At 38.2% G+C, this 14,589-nt stretch overlaps 1 protein-coding gene across 1 annotated transcript in view; it reads right to left on the bottom strand.

The window, feature by feature from the left end:
* Positions 1 to 14,589, bottom strand: part of map1ab (microtubule-associated protein 1Ab) — an 82,636-nt gene that overhangs the window by 60,822 nt on the left and 7,225 nt on the right. The window contains exon 3 of the mRNA XM_067590441.1: positions 12,496 to 12,597. Within this exon, the coding sequence (XP_067446542.1) occupies positions 12,496 to 12,597 (102 nt within the window). The remainder of the gene's footprint in view (positions 1 to 12,495; positions 12,598 to 14,589) is intronic.

Here is a 14,589-nt window from a genome sequence, read left to right as displayed (position 1 = left end):
TCTCATTAACCGTATTATTATCAGCTTGTCAGTCATCTGTAAAGCACTTTGAATTGCACTAACCTGTGCAAAAGGTGCTATACAAATAAAGTTTGTTTTGATTTATACAAATGTTTTTTGTTTGGGATTTTTGTATTACATGTTCTGAGCAATACTCATTTTGTTGTATTGTATTTATAGGGACCATGCACAGTGTTATAAACGTAAATGTTACCATTTGATGTACTGCGCCAGAGTTAGCTTATAGCCAAGTTTCATCTGCAGTCCCTTCGGCAGATCACAATTAAACCATATAACAGCACGATAACAAACAGTACAAAGCAAAAAACACACAGGACACATAATACAAAATACAAAAGGTACACACAATAGCACATCACATACACTCACAACGTCAACTAGAAATTAATAATGTAAGCTTGTCAAATTAAAAGCATTGTTGATTTGGCTGATGATTTCTAATCACTACCACATGTTTACCTACTGTGTCATTCACAAAGTATGTTTTTGAGTAACGTGAGTGAGTTTTCATTATAAATATCATGATGAAATTAATACTTTTTGACCTAAAGTTAATAGCTTACCCACCTTATCCACTAACAGCAGTGAGTGGAACCACAGTTGGGCCCCATTTACTCAACTCCTGACAGATAAATATTTTTCTGTCTCCCCCCCCACGCGTTTCCCTCACAGCTTTTCTGCTGTTTGTACAAATAAGTACATAATCATTCTTCTTTTAAAAAAACTGAAAAACAACAGAAATGGTCAGCAAACCTAAACTGATTAAATAAATAATTATGATGCCTAAATGATTTATTGGTACACCAGAAAGTGAAGAGAAAGATGGGAGCGAGAGCATGTAGCTAAAGGTCATGACCTGGTCTTCTGGTCACTGCCACTCCTTCAGTTCACGCCTGCCGCCTCTGTAAAGTGGTGATTAAAAGCTTTTATTAAGGTCTCAACTTGAGTGGGTGTTTGGTGTGATAACAGCTGCTTAATCTATGTGGATAACTCCTTGTTAGCACCTTAAAATGAGACTTTCACTCTCACTTACACATTCAAAACAGCTGAATACCCTTTAGTATGGATGAAATAGGATCCTAGATCTCCAACCTTACAAGTAACTACTATGCGTTTCAAAGTTCAGAGCCAAAGTGCCAATACTGCAGTGACCTGGGGATGATCATTTTAGAGAGGAGTCAGGAAAAGACGTAATATGAAAGCTGAGGAAAGAGATAGAAAGGATTTTTAAAGCATTTAATACCAACTATTTCTCAGATTTTAGGTTTAAAAATATTCCTTTAAGCCTAAAATGATGAAGTGAGAAAACAGGAGAGATAGAAGTTTTTCTTTCTTTACTTCCAGATAAGCATATATTACAGCAAGTAGGATATTTGGGAAAAGTGATATGATACAATGAGAAAACGAACAAATGAGGAATTACTTCCTAATGTTCAGAACTCTCAAGCCCATGAATACAGAAACCCTGGAGGGGCCATAGAGAGAAAAAAAAAAAAATATATAGAGGCCACATTTTACTACATTGAGCACTCGAAATGCAATTGTGTGCACACAAGATACAATTCGTTCCCACGTTTTGATTAATTTGTGCGCACGAGATAAGTGTATATACAGAGAGCCAGCACAATAGACCAGCCTTTCTCCCTGAAGCACTATCGGGTGTCAGACTGTGGCTGCCCACTGCGCCTAAATAGTTAGAATGGGTATAAAGTATAACAATACAATTGGATGGGTAAGGATAGGATGCAGAGTATAAATTCCTGGTACATAAAATATACTTGGAAAATAAAGATATTCTGATTCTAACAGGATGATGAATGGATTTCTGTCAAGTGTCAACAAGCACTAAACTGACTGTACACACTCCCCGTCAGGTCGGTAAATATGAACACGGAGTTGGAACATCAAGTCACAGCTGAGACAAAAGGATTGTGACTACACATCGGGTGAACCCTTTGGAAGAAGTACCGAGAGCTTGTACTCTGGCCCAGTGCCACGAGGGGTCTTAAGGTTGCTTATAGCCCCCTCAGTTGTATTTTTTGCCCCCTCTGTTTAAGCTTTGTGTATCTTTAGAAAAATAGAAAAATCAACAAAATTATTGGCCGAGATGCATGCGACTATCACTTGGCTGTTGTTTCAGAACCATGGACAGTGCTGTTTGTGGGGGTGCATGCGCTGCAAACAGCTGTTTCCATGCACCTCCTCCTGCTGTTTTTGACATAGAATCATTCATAAATTCAAAAAATATTTAGCACTCTGCTCTGATTAAGAAATGTAAATGATTTTGAAACAGTAGCCTTATGTTGCTGTTATGCCTCTCTGAAGCTATTGCATGGTTAAATCAGTGAATTTTATTTTATTAAAAAGTGCTCAATGTAGTAAAACATGGCTTCGATATACATATATATATACATTTTTTTGCCCATGTCCCCTTAGGGCCTCCGTACATGAATGTGTGCACACATTCACAATGTAAAGAAATTCTCATCATGTCATACAGTATAGTGTATGGTCTAATGTTGACATATAGCACTGGTAGCACTTTAAAAGTGTTGAAATGACTAAAGGCCCCCAACAGGCAGGAAGCCCCAAGTGTTCACAATTTTTCCAATGCTAATATAAAGATTTACACATTTTGACCTACAGCTATGCATTTAGTAGCTGCAGTTGCATTAATATTTGATACGGACCCTCAACAAAGATACTACTGTGGCTGTGGCATAAATCAACATTAGCTTACAATGCATAGGTTACAACAGGGGTTTCTTACCAATAACTTTCATAAAATGTGTACAAATTCTTTTGCTTCTGCTGCCTTCCTGACTCTGTTTGTCACACATATTGCAATGTTTGTTTTTTGAAAAAAAAAATTGTAGAGAAAGAGCTGGAAATCTTGAAAATAATTGTATCAGTGCACGTTGCTGTCTGCCGCAGTGTCTTTTTTGATACTTCCGCGGGGAGTTGCCAAAGTCAGAAATGTTCCTATCTTACTCAATGGGGCTTTAAAAACAACATACTCTTTGCAGTTGCTTCACAGTGTAATTTCAAATTATAATTAAGCATTTAAACAGTACGTCCTCATGTCCCATTGTCATTTCCAAACCAAACATCCTGTTCCAACCAAACTACATCCAATTATGGAACAAGACCAAGCGGCAACTACCACTTGAGGCTTGAGGCTGAAGCCAATGTGGAAGTACCATAAAGTGCAATGCCACCGACGTCTGCTAGATGTTGGCTCCAAAAACATCCCTGGATCCAACTGACTCCCATCCAAAAAGTGTCAACTTCTCTCTAGAAATAGAAAGTCAATCGTTTTTTTCAGCAAGTCATTATGGTCTCAATCGCTAAATTTGTGCACTGGTGGTCATTTTGGAAATTATTGTTCTATTAATAAGATTTGACAATGAATAGTAGCTTTGATGTCTAGCATGTGGGCACTGATTGACAGTTGTGATTGACAGTTTGGCTCCAATGCAAACCAATGGGTGACATCACACCTCGCTACGTCCATCTTTATATACGGTCTATGAACAAGACAAAACCGCAACACCTTCTCCTTGTGATTTTAAGCTCGTGTTCTGTCCATCCTCCACCAGCCACAGCCTTCTTTGACCTCAGTCATCATATATCAATAAAGGCCATACAAACTCTTTAACCTTTCATATTTGACTCCTTTGGGGTCCTGCAAGCGTCATCCCGCTCAGGCAGGAATGGTAAGGTTGCCTCGGCAACAGTCAGGAAGAGGCACCAGAGCAAATTGGTTCCACCATTGACTTTGAATTTTTAATCACTCTGTGCCGCCCCCAGGCCAATACTTACCTCTACCACATCCACGTCAGACAATGCCATGGAGATAACATGTCCGTGTGTGTGTGTGTGTGTGTGTGTGTGTGTGTGTGTGTGTGTGTGTGTGTGGGAGCATGTGTGTGTTTCCATAAATGCATAACACACAGGTCAGGCTGAGAAACTGGTAATTCATTGAAAAAAAATATGGAATTAGTTTTCTAATGGACAAAAAAAATATCCTTTCCTTAAATGATTGTTTTCATGTTTTTATTATTGCTAGAGTACAGCAGGAGGGCACTATACACAACCAATAACACGGTATAATTTATGAAAGATTCTTCTAGTTAAAGAAGTAACTCACTGCTGTGAATATGATGATTTCTTAAAACTAGGTCACCTATGTAGTAGAAATGTGCAATTATTTTTTAAAATTGCTGCCCTATGACTAGAGAAAACTGAGAAAAAGGCTGTAGATCCCTCATCCCGCTCTTAAGGGGGAATCCTACAACAACCAGAACGCATTGCACATCTCATCCAATGAGCTACCAGTGAGTCTGAGTCATTGAGTCTGGATATATCGTGCTGGTGTGCAAGGATTATAAAACAAATGGCGCGCTGGAGTTAGTTATGTTGATCAATGCAAACTTACATTACAGAGAGCTGCACACTAGCCAGAGCTGCCACTGCTGGACCGGTGAACAGTCAAAAAAACTCTGAGTCCGTCATTTTCATTTCAGCTTGTTTTGGGAAACAATCGTGGACGAAGAAGTGAAAAACTGCGAGCAAAACCTGTTTCTTTTTCTTATTCTGGGCGACAAGGAACCAGGACCTAAGTGCTCAAGCTGGATGAGATCGCATAAGTTACAAGTAACACAGTCACTGATGTGCTGTTATGTATTCAGAGTTGGAAAGGCTGATATGATATTCTGTCAGAAAACAAAGTCAGGTTTACCAAAGCACCGCAAAGTTTGTTGCAGTGCAGAGTTTTCTGTTCAGTCTCCATTCTCTCTGCACCTGGCACCCGATCGATGCTGCAGCAGCCTCCCCGGCTGCTGTGCATATATCGGCTGCCACTGTAACATAGCTGCAGTGGTCGCTTCCCCCTCCACACTCTGTTGTGTCTGACTCCGCAGCACGATATGCGGCCTCGTAAGTTGTAATAGTAGCGCCACATCATATTGTAAAGCTAGTTGTTTGTTTGTGTTAGTGTTAGGATCACAGAGAAGCTCATTAGCATTAACTCTGTTGTGTCTGATTCAACAGCGCAATATTCGGCTTCCTATCATGAAACTAGTTTTCTTCCAAATATGCTAATATTTTAAAGTATTTAGTAGTATGATATTTTAGTATTCATTATAGTATTTAGATATTTTACTATTGCTTTCCCCTATCGCTAGCATAACATGGTAGATGGGAGTGTTTTGGGAGACACACATTTTACCCTCCTTGAAGGCCTCCTACAGAAAATGAGGAGACGTAGTTTGTAGCCGGAGACAGATCTCCAAAGTCCACCGGGTGACGTAAAACTTGCTGGCAAATGAGAGAGAAGCTCTGGGTTCAGGCAACATCGAGGGAAGTTAAACACTGTTCATTTGTCATATACTACCCACGTTGTAATAATACAATGCTGGTTGAAAATCGACAAAGTTCCCCTTTATCAAAGATAGAGCTACAGCCTTGAATTACTTTTTTTTTTGAAAAGTATATCCCTTTTATTTATTAATTAATTGTGTGCATGTGTGTGTTTTTTTTTGTCTCCAGTGGTCACTGACTGACACAGCAAAGTTACAGAAAGAATCTTAACAGCATGACTGACTTCATGAATGAGCAGCAGTATTACATAACAACGTCCATACTGCAGATCGTTCTGGAAGCCTCTTATTAGGGATTGGATGTCTATTGTCTTTCATGAGCTCCCTGCCTGACAGAGCCATGTTACTGAGCTCAACCTGTGTGGGTGAGTCTGAGTGTGTGTGTGTGTGTGTGTGTGTGTAGGTGGGAGGATCCACACGTAATGATTACATCGAGTTTATTCCCACTGATTCTTTTACTTTTTCTTTTCTCTCCGCCCACATCGTCCTCTAAGAGAGAGAGAGAGAGACACAAGAGAGAAAGACATGATGTTTGACGTCTCCCTTCAAAAGGATCTCTGGACCTTTGAAGTCTGATTCCCATAAACCAACTGCTGCTTTAGTCCTAATTAGCATTCTCAGTGCTTTGTTCAATACGTTTAACAAACATCTTAAAGAAATATCTGCACTGACAGGCCAGTAGTAGCTTCTTTGCCAGTGGCATTGTTAGTGCTAGTTTAAACGGACAGTCCTTACCAACACTGTTTTCTAAAGGCGTTTCTGAGGTGTTTCATTATGTTATGTTTCTATTTCTATAAATTTGGAAATCCACTTTGACTTTGGGAAACATATGTGTGGCGTGCATCATTAGATGACCCTCTACGTTTTTCTTTTTAAGGCTCTAAATGGGTGATAAGTATAATTCCTGTAGCCTGCCATTTAAATAACACAAACCTTCTACTTTCAATATGTTGTGAACTTGTGAACTATATATACACTGATGGTTAAAGATGCTCAGTTTCACTACGAGCATATTAAGCTCTGGTTTGGGAGATAAAATAAACAATGAATAAGACAAAGTGATAATCATTAAGAAGCTCAGGAACAAGCCAGTAAACAAACAATATGCAGAGTCAAAATGAATACAGTGAAAGTACCTCGAGCAGGACTGGACAGCGGGACATTTAATGCTTATGTGATGCTGACATGTCTCCTCTAGTGTGAGATATCCTCTCCCTTTCCTTTTCTTAAAAATGGATAAACATATTGTGAGTCATTTTTCATGTTGTGCGCTTCCTTTACCTTCCATAACTCACTAGAGCTCCTTTTGCATCAAAAAGCAGTCCCAGCTGATTCAAATTCAAACCACACAAAAGATAGATTTCCCTCGACAGAGCTTCTGTGGTGTTCCTGGAATATATAGACTAGAAACAGCAGGTAGACAGGTAGATGTATAAAAACAGCAAGTAGACAGAATTTTCCATAAATTTGAGCCATTTATGAAATCTAGAAAGTAGTGAGTGAGAACTCTGATACTCAGGATTTAGCACTCATTCAAACTCAATCAAACACCAACATGAACAAAGGCAATTTTCAGTCAGATAAGTGCAAACACACACAGATACACACTGCACATGGACACAAGCGCGCACGCACACACACACACATTTGTGGGAGGGTTAATCAGAGAAAATCGCTGACACTAATCCATAGCCTATCTCACCCGGGCCTAGCCTGTGTATTTGTGTAGGCAGTCAGTGTGTGTGTGTGACTGTGCATGCATTCATATTTAAAGATCCCCTCCGGGTATGTTTTAAGACATAAAAATACTCTGCTCAGAATAGTAATATGTGGCTGATATGTTTTTTCAACAAAAAAAAAGTGCAGTTACCACGTTAAAATCCTTAAAATAGCATCTACCCCTTCTTCTTCACTGTGAAGCCAGAATGTATGTATGTATATGAAGATATGTTTTCATTTCAAAAGTTTAAGTGTTGGACACAAGATGTTTCCTACTTCACTGAAAAGTCAATTATCAGTGTGTGTGTGCACTGGAGGCTTCAAGTTTCTGCATCACACTTGGAAAAGATTTTAGCTATAAGACCAGGACAGGCTTCCAAACAAGTCACAAATCATGCTCGTAGGTATGAACCTTAAGCTCAGATATTTGGTGATCACAAAGAACTTTTACACTTTCAGCAGATGAATATGACTTCTAGTGTCAAACTCATCATTCTGCACAGTGAAGCTCAACTCCAACTGCAGGAACAAGAAGAAAAACACCATTTTTGAGTGGAGGGGGGCTTTAAGTCGGCTGTTTGAGCTTAACGAGGAATATGGCAATTTAAGTGTTGTTGTATTTGTCAGATGTCTGTGTTTCATTGTGTGTGTGAGTGACTTTGAAGAGAGAGAGTGACGTAGAGACAGACAGACAGACTCCCTGTACAAAAACATGAAGTCATCGCTGCATTACAACATTTCACCACTAGGGGCTGCTGTACTATATTTGTTATGGGGGGCTGTTCATGTAAAAGTGAAGATTTTACTGTAGTAAAAGACAAACATAGTATGAAGAGTCCTGTGTATGATACGATATGTCACATTCAGTCTCTGATCATGTCCTTTTTTGGTTATTTGAACTTGTCAGCAGGTGAACATGATCAGAGCTTTGAAGGGAAAGAGTGACTATGTTTCTTACTGTAAAGAGGTACTGAACAGCTGTGTCATCACTCTGCTACTGAATGTACCCATTAAATGAAATATGATCACCATTGAAACACTGAAGGACAATTTTGGATGTTTTATCAATAAAAACTAATTATAATGTATTTAAATTTTTAAAATGTCCTATACTTAATATAAGTTGTGATATAATAATGCAATATTTCCGTTGGAATTAAAATGTAGACATTACTAAAAGACTTTAAAATGTTTTTACTTTTGATCTGTTTTCTTTGCAACTCATTTTTGAAAGGTGCTTTATTATTACTATTTATTTAAACAACATTCACATGAAGCTACAAAGCTGGTATGTTAGTTACTTGTCAGCATTAATGTAAAGTAGCTTATCTATAGTCAATAGGGCAAAACAGTCAAAATCACCAACATGGTCCATGAAGACGCTAAAGGGCTTAAGAAACTGGAATTAGATTTGAATTTTCAAGGTTTAAAATTACATTAATGAGGAGAGAGAAGCAGAGATTAGAACAAAGCTGTGGACAAACAGCAGTAATCTTATTTGTGGTATCAGTCAAAACCAGTAAATCCTACTGTGAAATCACACTGTATCAGTGTTGTTTCGATGACCTTGTGATTTCCTAGTACAATAGAAAACATACTTCTCATTCTAAACAAGTATAGAGGGCCTTAGAAATGTTTATTAAGACCAGTGTGCTGTTTAATTTGAAGATGTACACATTTCTAGTTAGGTTTCAACAGCATATTGTGTAATTTTGAATACTAATTATGTTTAGACATGTTGTATTCTGCCCATTTAATTACAATAGCATTATCACACGGAGACTGCAAATCTCATTTTGAACAATAAACCAAGCTTATCAAATGATCTTGTCAGCTGGCAGCAATTCGAGAATCCTGCAGCTTTTTAAGTTGAAGACTAAACCATAAGCTGTTTCTCAGTTTTCTCATCATCATGATGCAGCTCAAAAGTGGTTTTGATGGCAGTTAACATTGGACTAAATCTACAAATATAAAAACCATACACCCCTGAACACCTCCATTAACTGTAACGCCCTTCAGTTAACTGACAACTGCCCCTTGGAGAAAAGAAGACAATCATGAACAGAAGGTAGTTATGTGCATCAAGAGAAATCAAGGACAAACTTTCATACTGGTTTAACACCATAGAGACTTGACTCAAAATAAGAGACAGGCAATAGGGAATGGTAGTAGGCAGCTGAAGGCCTGGGTTGGCAATGAAAAATAACTAGATAACAAAACTAAAATTCTCTTTTATTGAGAGACTATATACATAGTTAATTGTTATTTTCTCTTGCAAAGGGGATATACATTGGAAATTCACTTTTGAATGTTCTTTCAAGGGTTGATTGAATGATTGCGAGTCTGTAAACTGAATTTGAAGTGCCACCATCAACTTAACTTTGCAGTAGTTTCCATATAATAATACTGAGATTATTAATTCAGAAAGGTTTGCTGAGCATTATATGCTGTTTCTTCTGACACCCTGACTCAGTGTCATACACAAACAGCCTGATACCATCTCAATGCTGAAATGTAAATGAGCTGCCTGAGAACACCTCAGCTAGTTGAGAGAGTGTATAATCAATACACTCTATCCCCCCAGACTTTCCCAGTAAACTGATCACCCCTCCTTCACCTTATCACCTCGTTTCCAAAATCAGCCGAGTAAAGAGCAAGGACTGTTGCTATTTTCCCACTATGGAAATTTTTCTGTCAACCCAAAGCAATGTGATCCCTTGATCTATTTCTGCACTGCAGCCATTGGATTGCTCTCCATTGAAGTTGTATTGATTTGCCCCGTGTGCCGCGCTGAAAGATGAGTGTAATCAATACTCCCAGCCTCCATCCTCGGTCGTCCAGCCTCAGCTACCTCACAATGTTAAAAAGGGATGAGGCATTTTCAATTATCTCCCTTATCTGTTTGATCGCACAGTTACGTTTCAACACGATGTACAGTCTGCATGTTGAATAATAATAATACACAGTATATATAATATACAGGGCTCCAGTATGATCTGTGACCATAAATGATGAAAATGTTTTACAGATATTTGAGAAACAAGATAACAGTAAAGTTCATGTGACTTTTCTTTATATGACACTCTGTGGTACACCTTGTATTAAAGTGACAATACGTTACTTTTGAAAAAAGAAATAATATATTTTTCTTCTTACAAATGAAAAACTGAGTTCATGATTTAAAAAAATGACTGAAACGATTAATCAGTTAACAAAAAAGTTTCCAATTTCTTCCATCGAGTAACTGATTAATAGTTTCTAAATGTTGTATTAATACTGCATTCTATTGCCTATTAACAAAACACTTTGATTCAACCTGGAGCCTTAACCTGAATTAACAAAGCATTTAATTAGTTTTCTCAGTGTGTGGTAGGTCAAAAGCCCTGCGTGGTTCACAGTATATAATGAACACTGTTACAACTGAAAAGACAACAAACACTTTATCACCTACAGACTGTAACGCGTCGTCAACAGAAAATCTTAATGACACTATTCAGCAGGAAACATCTAGTGAAGAAAGATGTGACAAACAAAGTAAAAACACTCATTCATTGACTTCCACAGAAACCCCAGCATCAGTCAGACCTTCAGGGATGTTGGAACTTGAACCACTGACCACCGTGCTGTTTTACATGACATTGCCTTTACAAATCTAATATATCATTCAGAAATCAATAAAGATTCTCTGAAGACAGTCAACAAAGATCCATTAAATGCAGTGATCTTGTGAAAATAATATACTTTCTGTCTGTTTGCTGAAACGAATACAGGATTATGTAAACATGTTATTGTTGCCTGAGGTGAAAATAAAATAAAAAAGAAAGATTTGTATATTTCCATTTTCCTGTGTTCAAATGTTAATGATGAAATGTGTTGCAGATGGAGGAGACCTGAGGGAATTAATCACTAATATATATATACACTGTAGGTTGTATCAATAAACAACAGTTGACTCACTTTGGTTCACAGGAGTAGCGACGTGTTTCTTTCTAGAAGTAACCCAGAAGGAAAGACTGGTTGACAGATAGAAGTCGGTTACTAATAATGTTTATTGTTTCACAGAAATTTCTCTGTTTCATCTGAAAGTATTTGCTCTGTTTAACAACTGAAAAATGCTGTGTCATTTTCTGCTGACTGCTGCTGCTGCTTAGCACTTGCCACCAGTGCAGTAATAATCTATCCCGTGGTTGTCTGTTTCCCCTGACTTTGTGTACCGGTATGTGTGTGTGTTTGATCCCATCAGGCCCTTACCTGGCAGATGATTGAAATAATTCCTTAATTCAGCATCTATTGTACTTTCAACCTGGGCTCTGAGCCCTAAATCCTCACATCACATAGACACATACAGACACATAGACACAAACACACAAGTTTGCACAGCTATCCTTGTTAGGACATTACATTGACTTCCATTCATTGTGGACAGCCCAACCAAAACCCAAACCCTAATATCTTTACCATAACCAATTCATGCCTAACCGTAACCTTAACCTAACCTCATTACACACACACACACACACACACACACACACACACACACAAAGAAGCCTAACACTGAGGGTCCACAGCTCAATGAGCAGTCACCATGGTGATTATACATATAGTTCAGCGTTGATGCAATGCAGATGGATTAAATGTTCACTAAGTACAAGTCACTACCGTCAATCATCCTAAAACAGAAAATGGGTTGGTATGATGTTGGCATGATAAATTCTTTTTAATCTATGGCAGCATTTCTGATTTAGCTGTAAATTTGTTCACCATAAAGTAGACAGTTTTGATCAAATCAAATAATATTTTATATATATATAGATAAAGTGACATTTTGGGTTATTTCCATAGTAAGAAAGTAAGAGTTAGTAAGGCTGTTTGTTCCATTAGTGCTCTAATCTCAAGTCAGCATTCTGAGGCTTTTTTCAAGTAACCTAACGAGCAGTGAGCCTCCATTTAATCAGCAAGTGTATTTTTAGAAAGAGCAGTTATTATTAATGCATAGCCAGCGTGGAAAACAAACACAGACAAGCCAGACGAGCAGAGACATTCATTGTTCATTTATGCAAATAAGTTCAGAAACTCAGATCAGTTGACTGTAAATCAGCTTTCAGGACAATAAATATATAATATCTAGTCTCATGTCACAATATTGGTATTGTATTGATACTCCAGTATTGATATAATATCAGTATATCTACTATATATTCATGTTGAAAGTAATGGAGGTAATACTGTACATGCAGTCGCTGATGTTTACATATTTCATTTGTGACTCATCACTTCTTGTAGCAGGAGACGTACCCACCAGAACCTTCACCTGATTATAATTCTCTCATCCACAAGATGTTAGTTAAGGAAAAGAGCACCACATTGTACTGACCTCTGACCTCGGAGGAGAAGTTGGCGGAGTGACGAGTTATAAACAGCTGCAGCTGCTGATCAAGGTCGCAGCAGTTGAGGTCGACGTCCCAGGATCGAATTCCTGCCAGAGAGGAAGAGAAAGATTGCTTGAGGACAATAACATGAAGCAGTGAAGGACAGTAATTAGGAAACTTGAGCAAAAACTGTTGGACTAATATCTGATGAATCTGGGACACAAACACACATTTAGCATGCAAGTTAGTGATGTTTTTCTCTCCGTTTTAATGAACTCCAGGTGACCTTTTAGCAGATGTTGCTGCAGCATCTCCTTCCTCCCACCAGGGTGGGAAATTAGCACCAGCCACCAACCAAATGCTGTTAAAATATGAAAGTGGCTGGTAGATTTCAGACATAAAATAATGATTTACTACTGAGTGGCTGGTGAATTTGAACATTTATCTGTCACTGGCAGGTAGATGTTCACATTTTAATATTTTAAAGTTAATTTCCCACCCTGCCTCCCACCTTCTCCTCTCAACTCTCCTTTCTAACTCTGTTTGGGCTGCAGGGAAGGTCACTGAGCACAGAGCTTTCCATTTTTAAAATGTCATGAAACTGAAAGCACTACATGTATTCTTCACCTCAGTACCATTAACCTCAATTAACACTGTCGTCACACTTTAGATCTGTAATATATAAGAACTTCTGTCTGTCAAAGTACCAACTATAGTAGTTAATAGTCGAATATAATTGTATTGCCTTAGACATATATAGTAATTACATTTTTTTCACAGCGTACCATATTTTTACATAATAAAAAAATCTGACTGCATGCTTTGTTTTTTTCTTAACTGATGAAAATTTCTATACAAAATTTAGCATTTTAGTGTTTTACCCCTTTTGGTAGAACACTTAAGATGCATCTGGCCAATAAACACATAATAATGACTCACTAATATTTATTATAAGTTACTGAATTATTATTACATCCTCACCTTATGAAGCAGGCTATTTTCCATATTTTTCCTTTTGTCAACAAATCTCAAGTGCAGAGCCAAACCAATAATAAATTTATCTACTTACAAGTATTGTGTGCATCAAAAGTCTGATATATCATATTCCTCTGTGCAGTAGACCTCTGTTGTTGTCCAAAAACTATTAAAACACTTTAATCACTCACTGTAGCACTGGGTGACATGTTCCTTCGCCCTGAAGAGTACGGTCACGGTAGTTTGTTTAGAAACGCCTGCAAAGACGACTAACAGCGATCACGTTTTCAGTGTTTCTGTAGTTCCATGTAAGACAGACGCCACTGTGCACAGAGCTTCGCTAGCTTGTTGTCTTATATATCACAACCTCTTGACTTTGTACTGAAATTCATTGAGAAATTTACAATATAGTATAAAGTCAAGAGGACCGTGCCCGTAATCTTCATGGTGAAGGAACATGTCACCCAGTGCAGCAGTGTGGCTCATTGATGTCTTTTTAATAGCTTTTGGACAACAACGGAGGTCTACGACACAGAGGAATACAATATATCAGGCTTTGGATACACACACAATACTTGCAAGTAGATCAATTAATAGTTGGTTCGGCTCCAAACATGAGATTTGTTGACAATAAGAAAAGTACAGAACATCTCTGGCCATATCTTTTAATAAGTAAAAGATCCCACATAAACCTAAACACTAGAGGCAAATATACACTGGAGTTCACTGGATCAGTAGAAATGACTCAGTAATGAACTGATCAGCATCTCACACACCCACTCTCTCTCTCACACACACACACACACACACACACACACTCAGCGGCTTTATCAGATCCTACTGAGCCGCAGTGAGTCCGACTTCAGAGTGAACTTGTGTCAGATCTCGTCCAGCAGGATAGAAACCAATGCACACGCACCTCTCTCATCTCATCCTCTCATGGATTCCTTCAGCAAGAGCAAGAAATTAGATTATTCTAATTTTTCAAATCCATACCCCTGTGCTAAAATCTCCTCTATCACAAAAAGACTGTGTAGCTCTTGTTTTGACCTTAACTGAGGAGAAAATGTTCTCTCACTGCAGACTGCAGCCTCTTCACAGAAAGGCTGTGTCATTGTTATAAG

The sequence above is a fragment of the Thunnus thynnus genome, chromosome 5, assembly GCF_963924715.1.
Source record: "Thunnus thynnus chromosome 5, fThuThy2.1, whole genome shotgun sequence".
Classification (NCBI taxonomy): Eukaryota; Metazoa; Chordata; class Actinopteri; order Scombriformes; family Scombridae; genus Thunnus; species Thunnus thynnus.
This window is presented reverse-complemented; position numbering and strand designations above follow the sequence as displayed.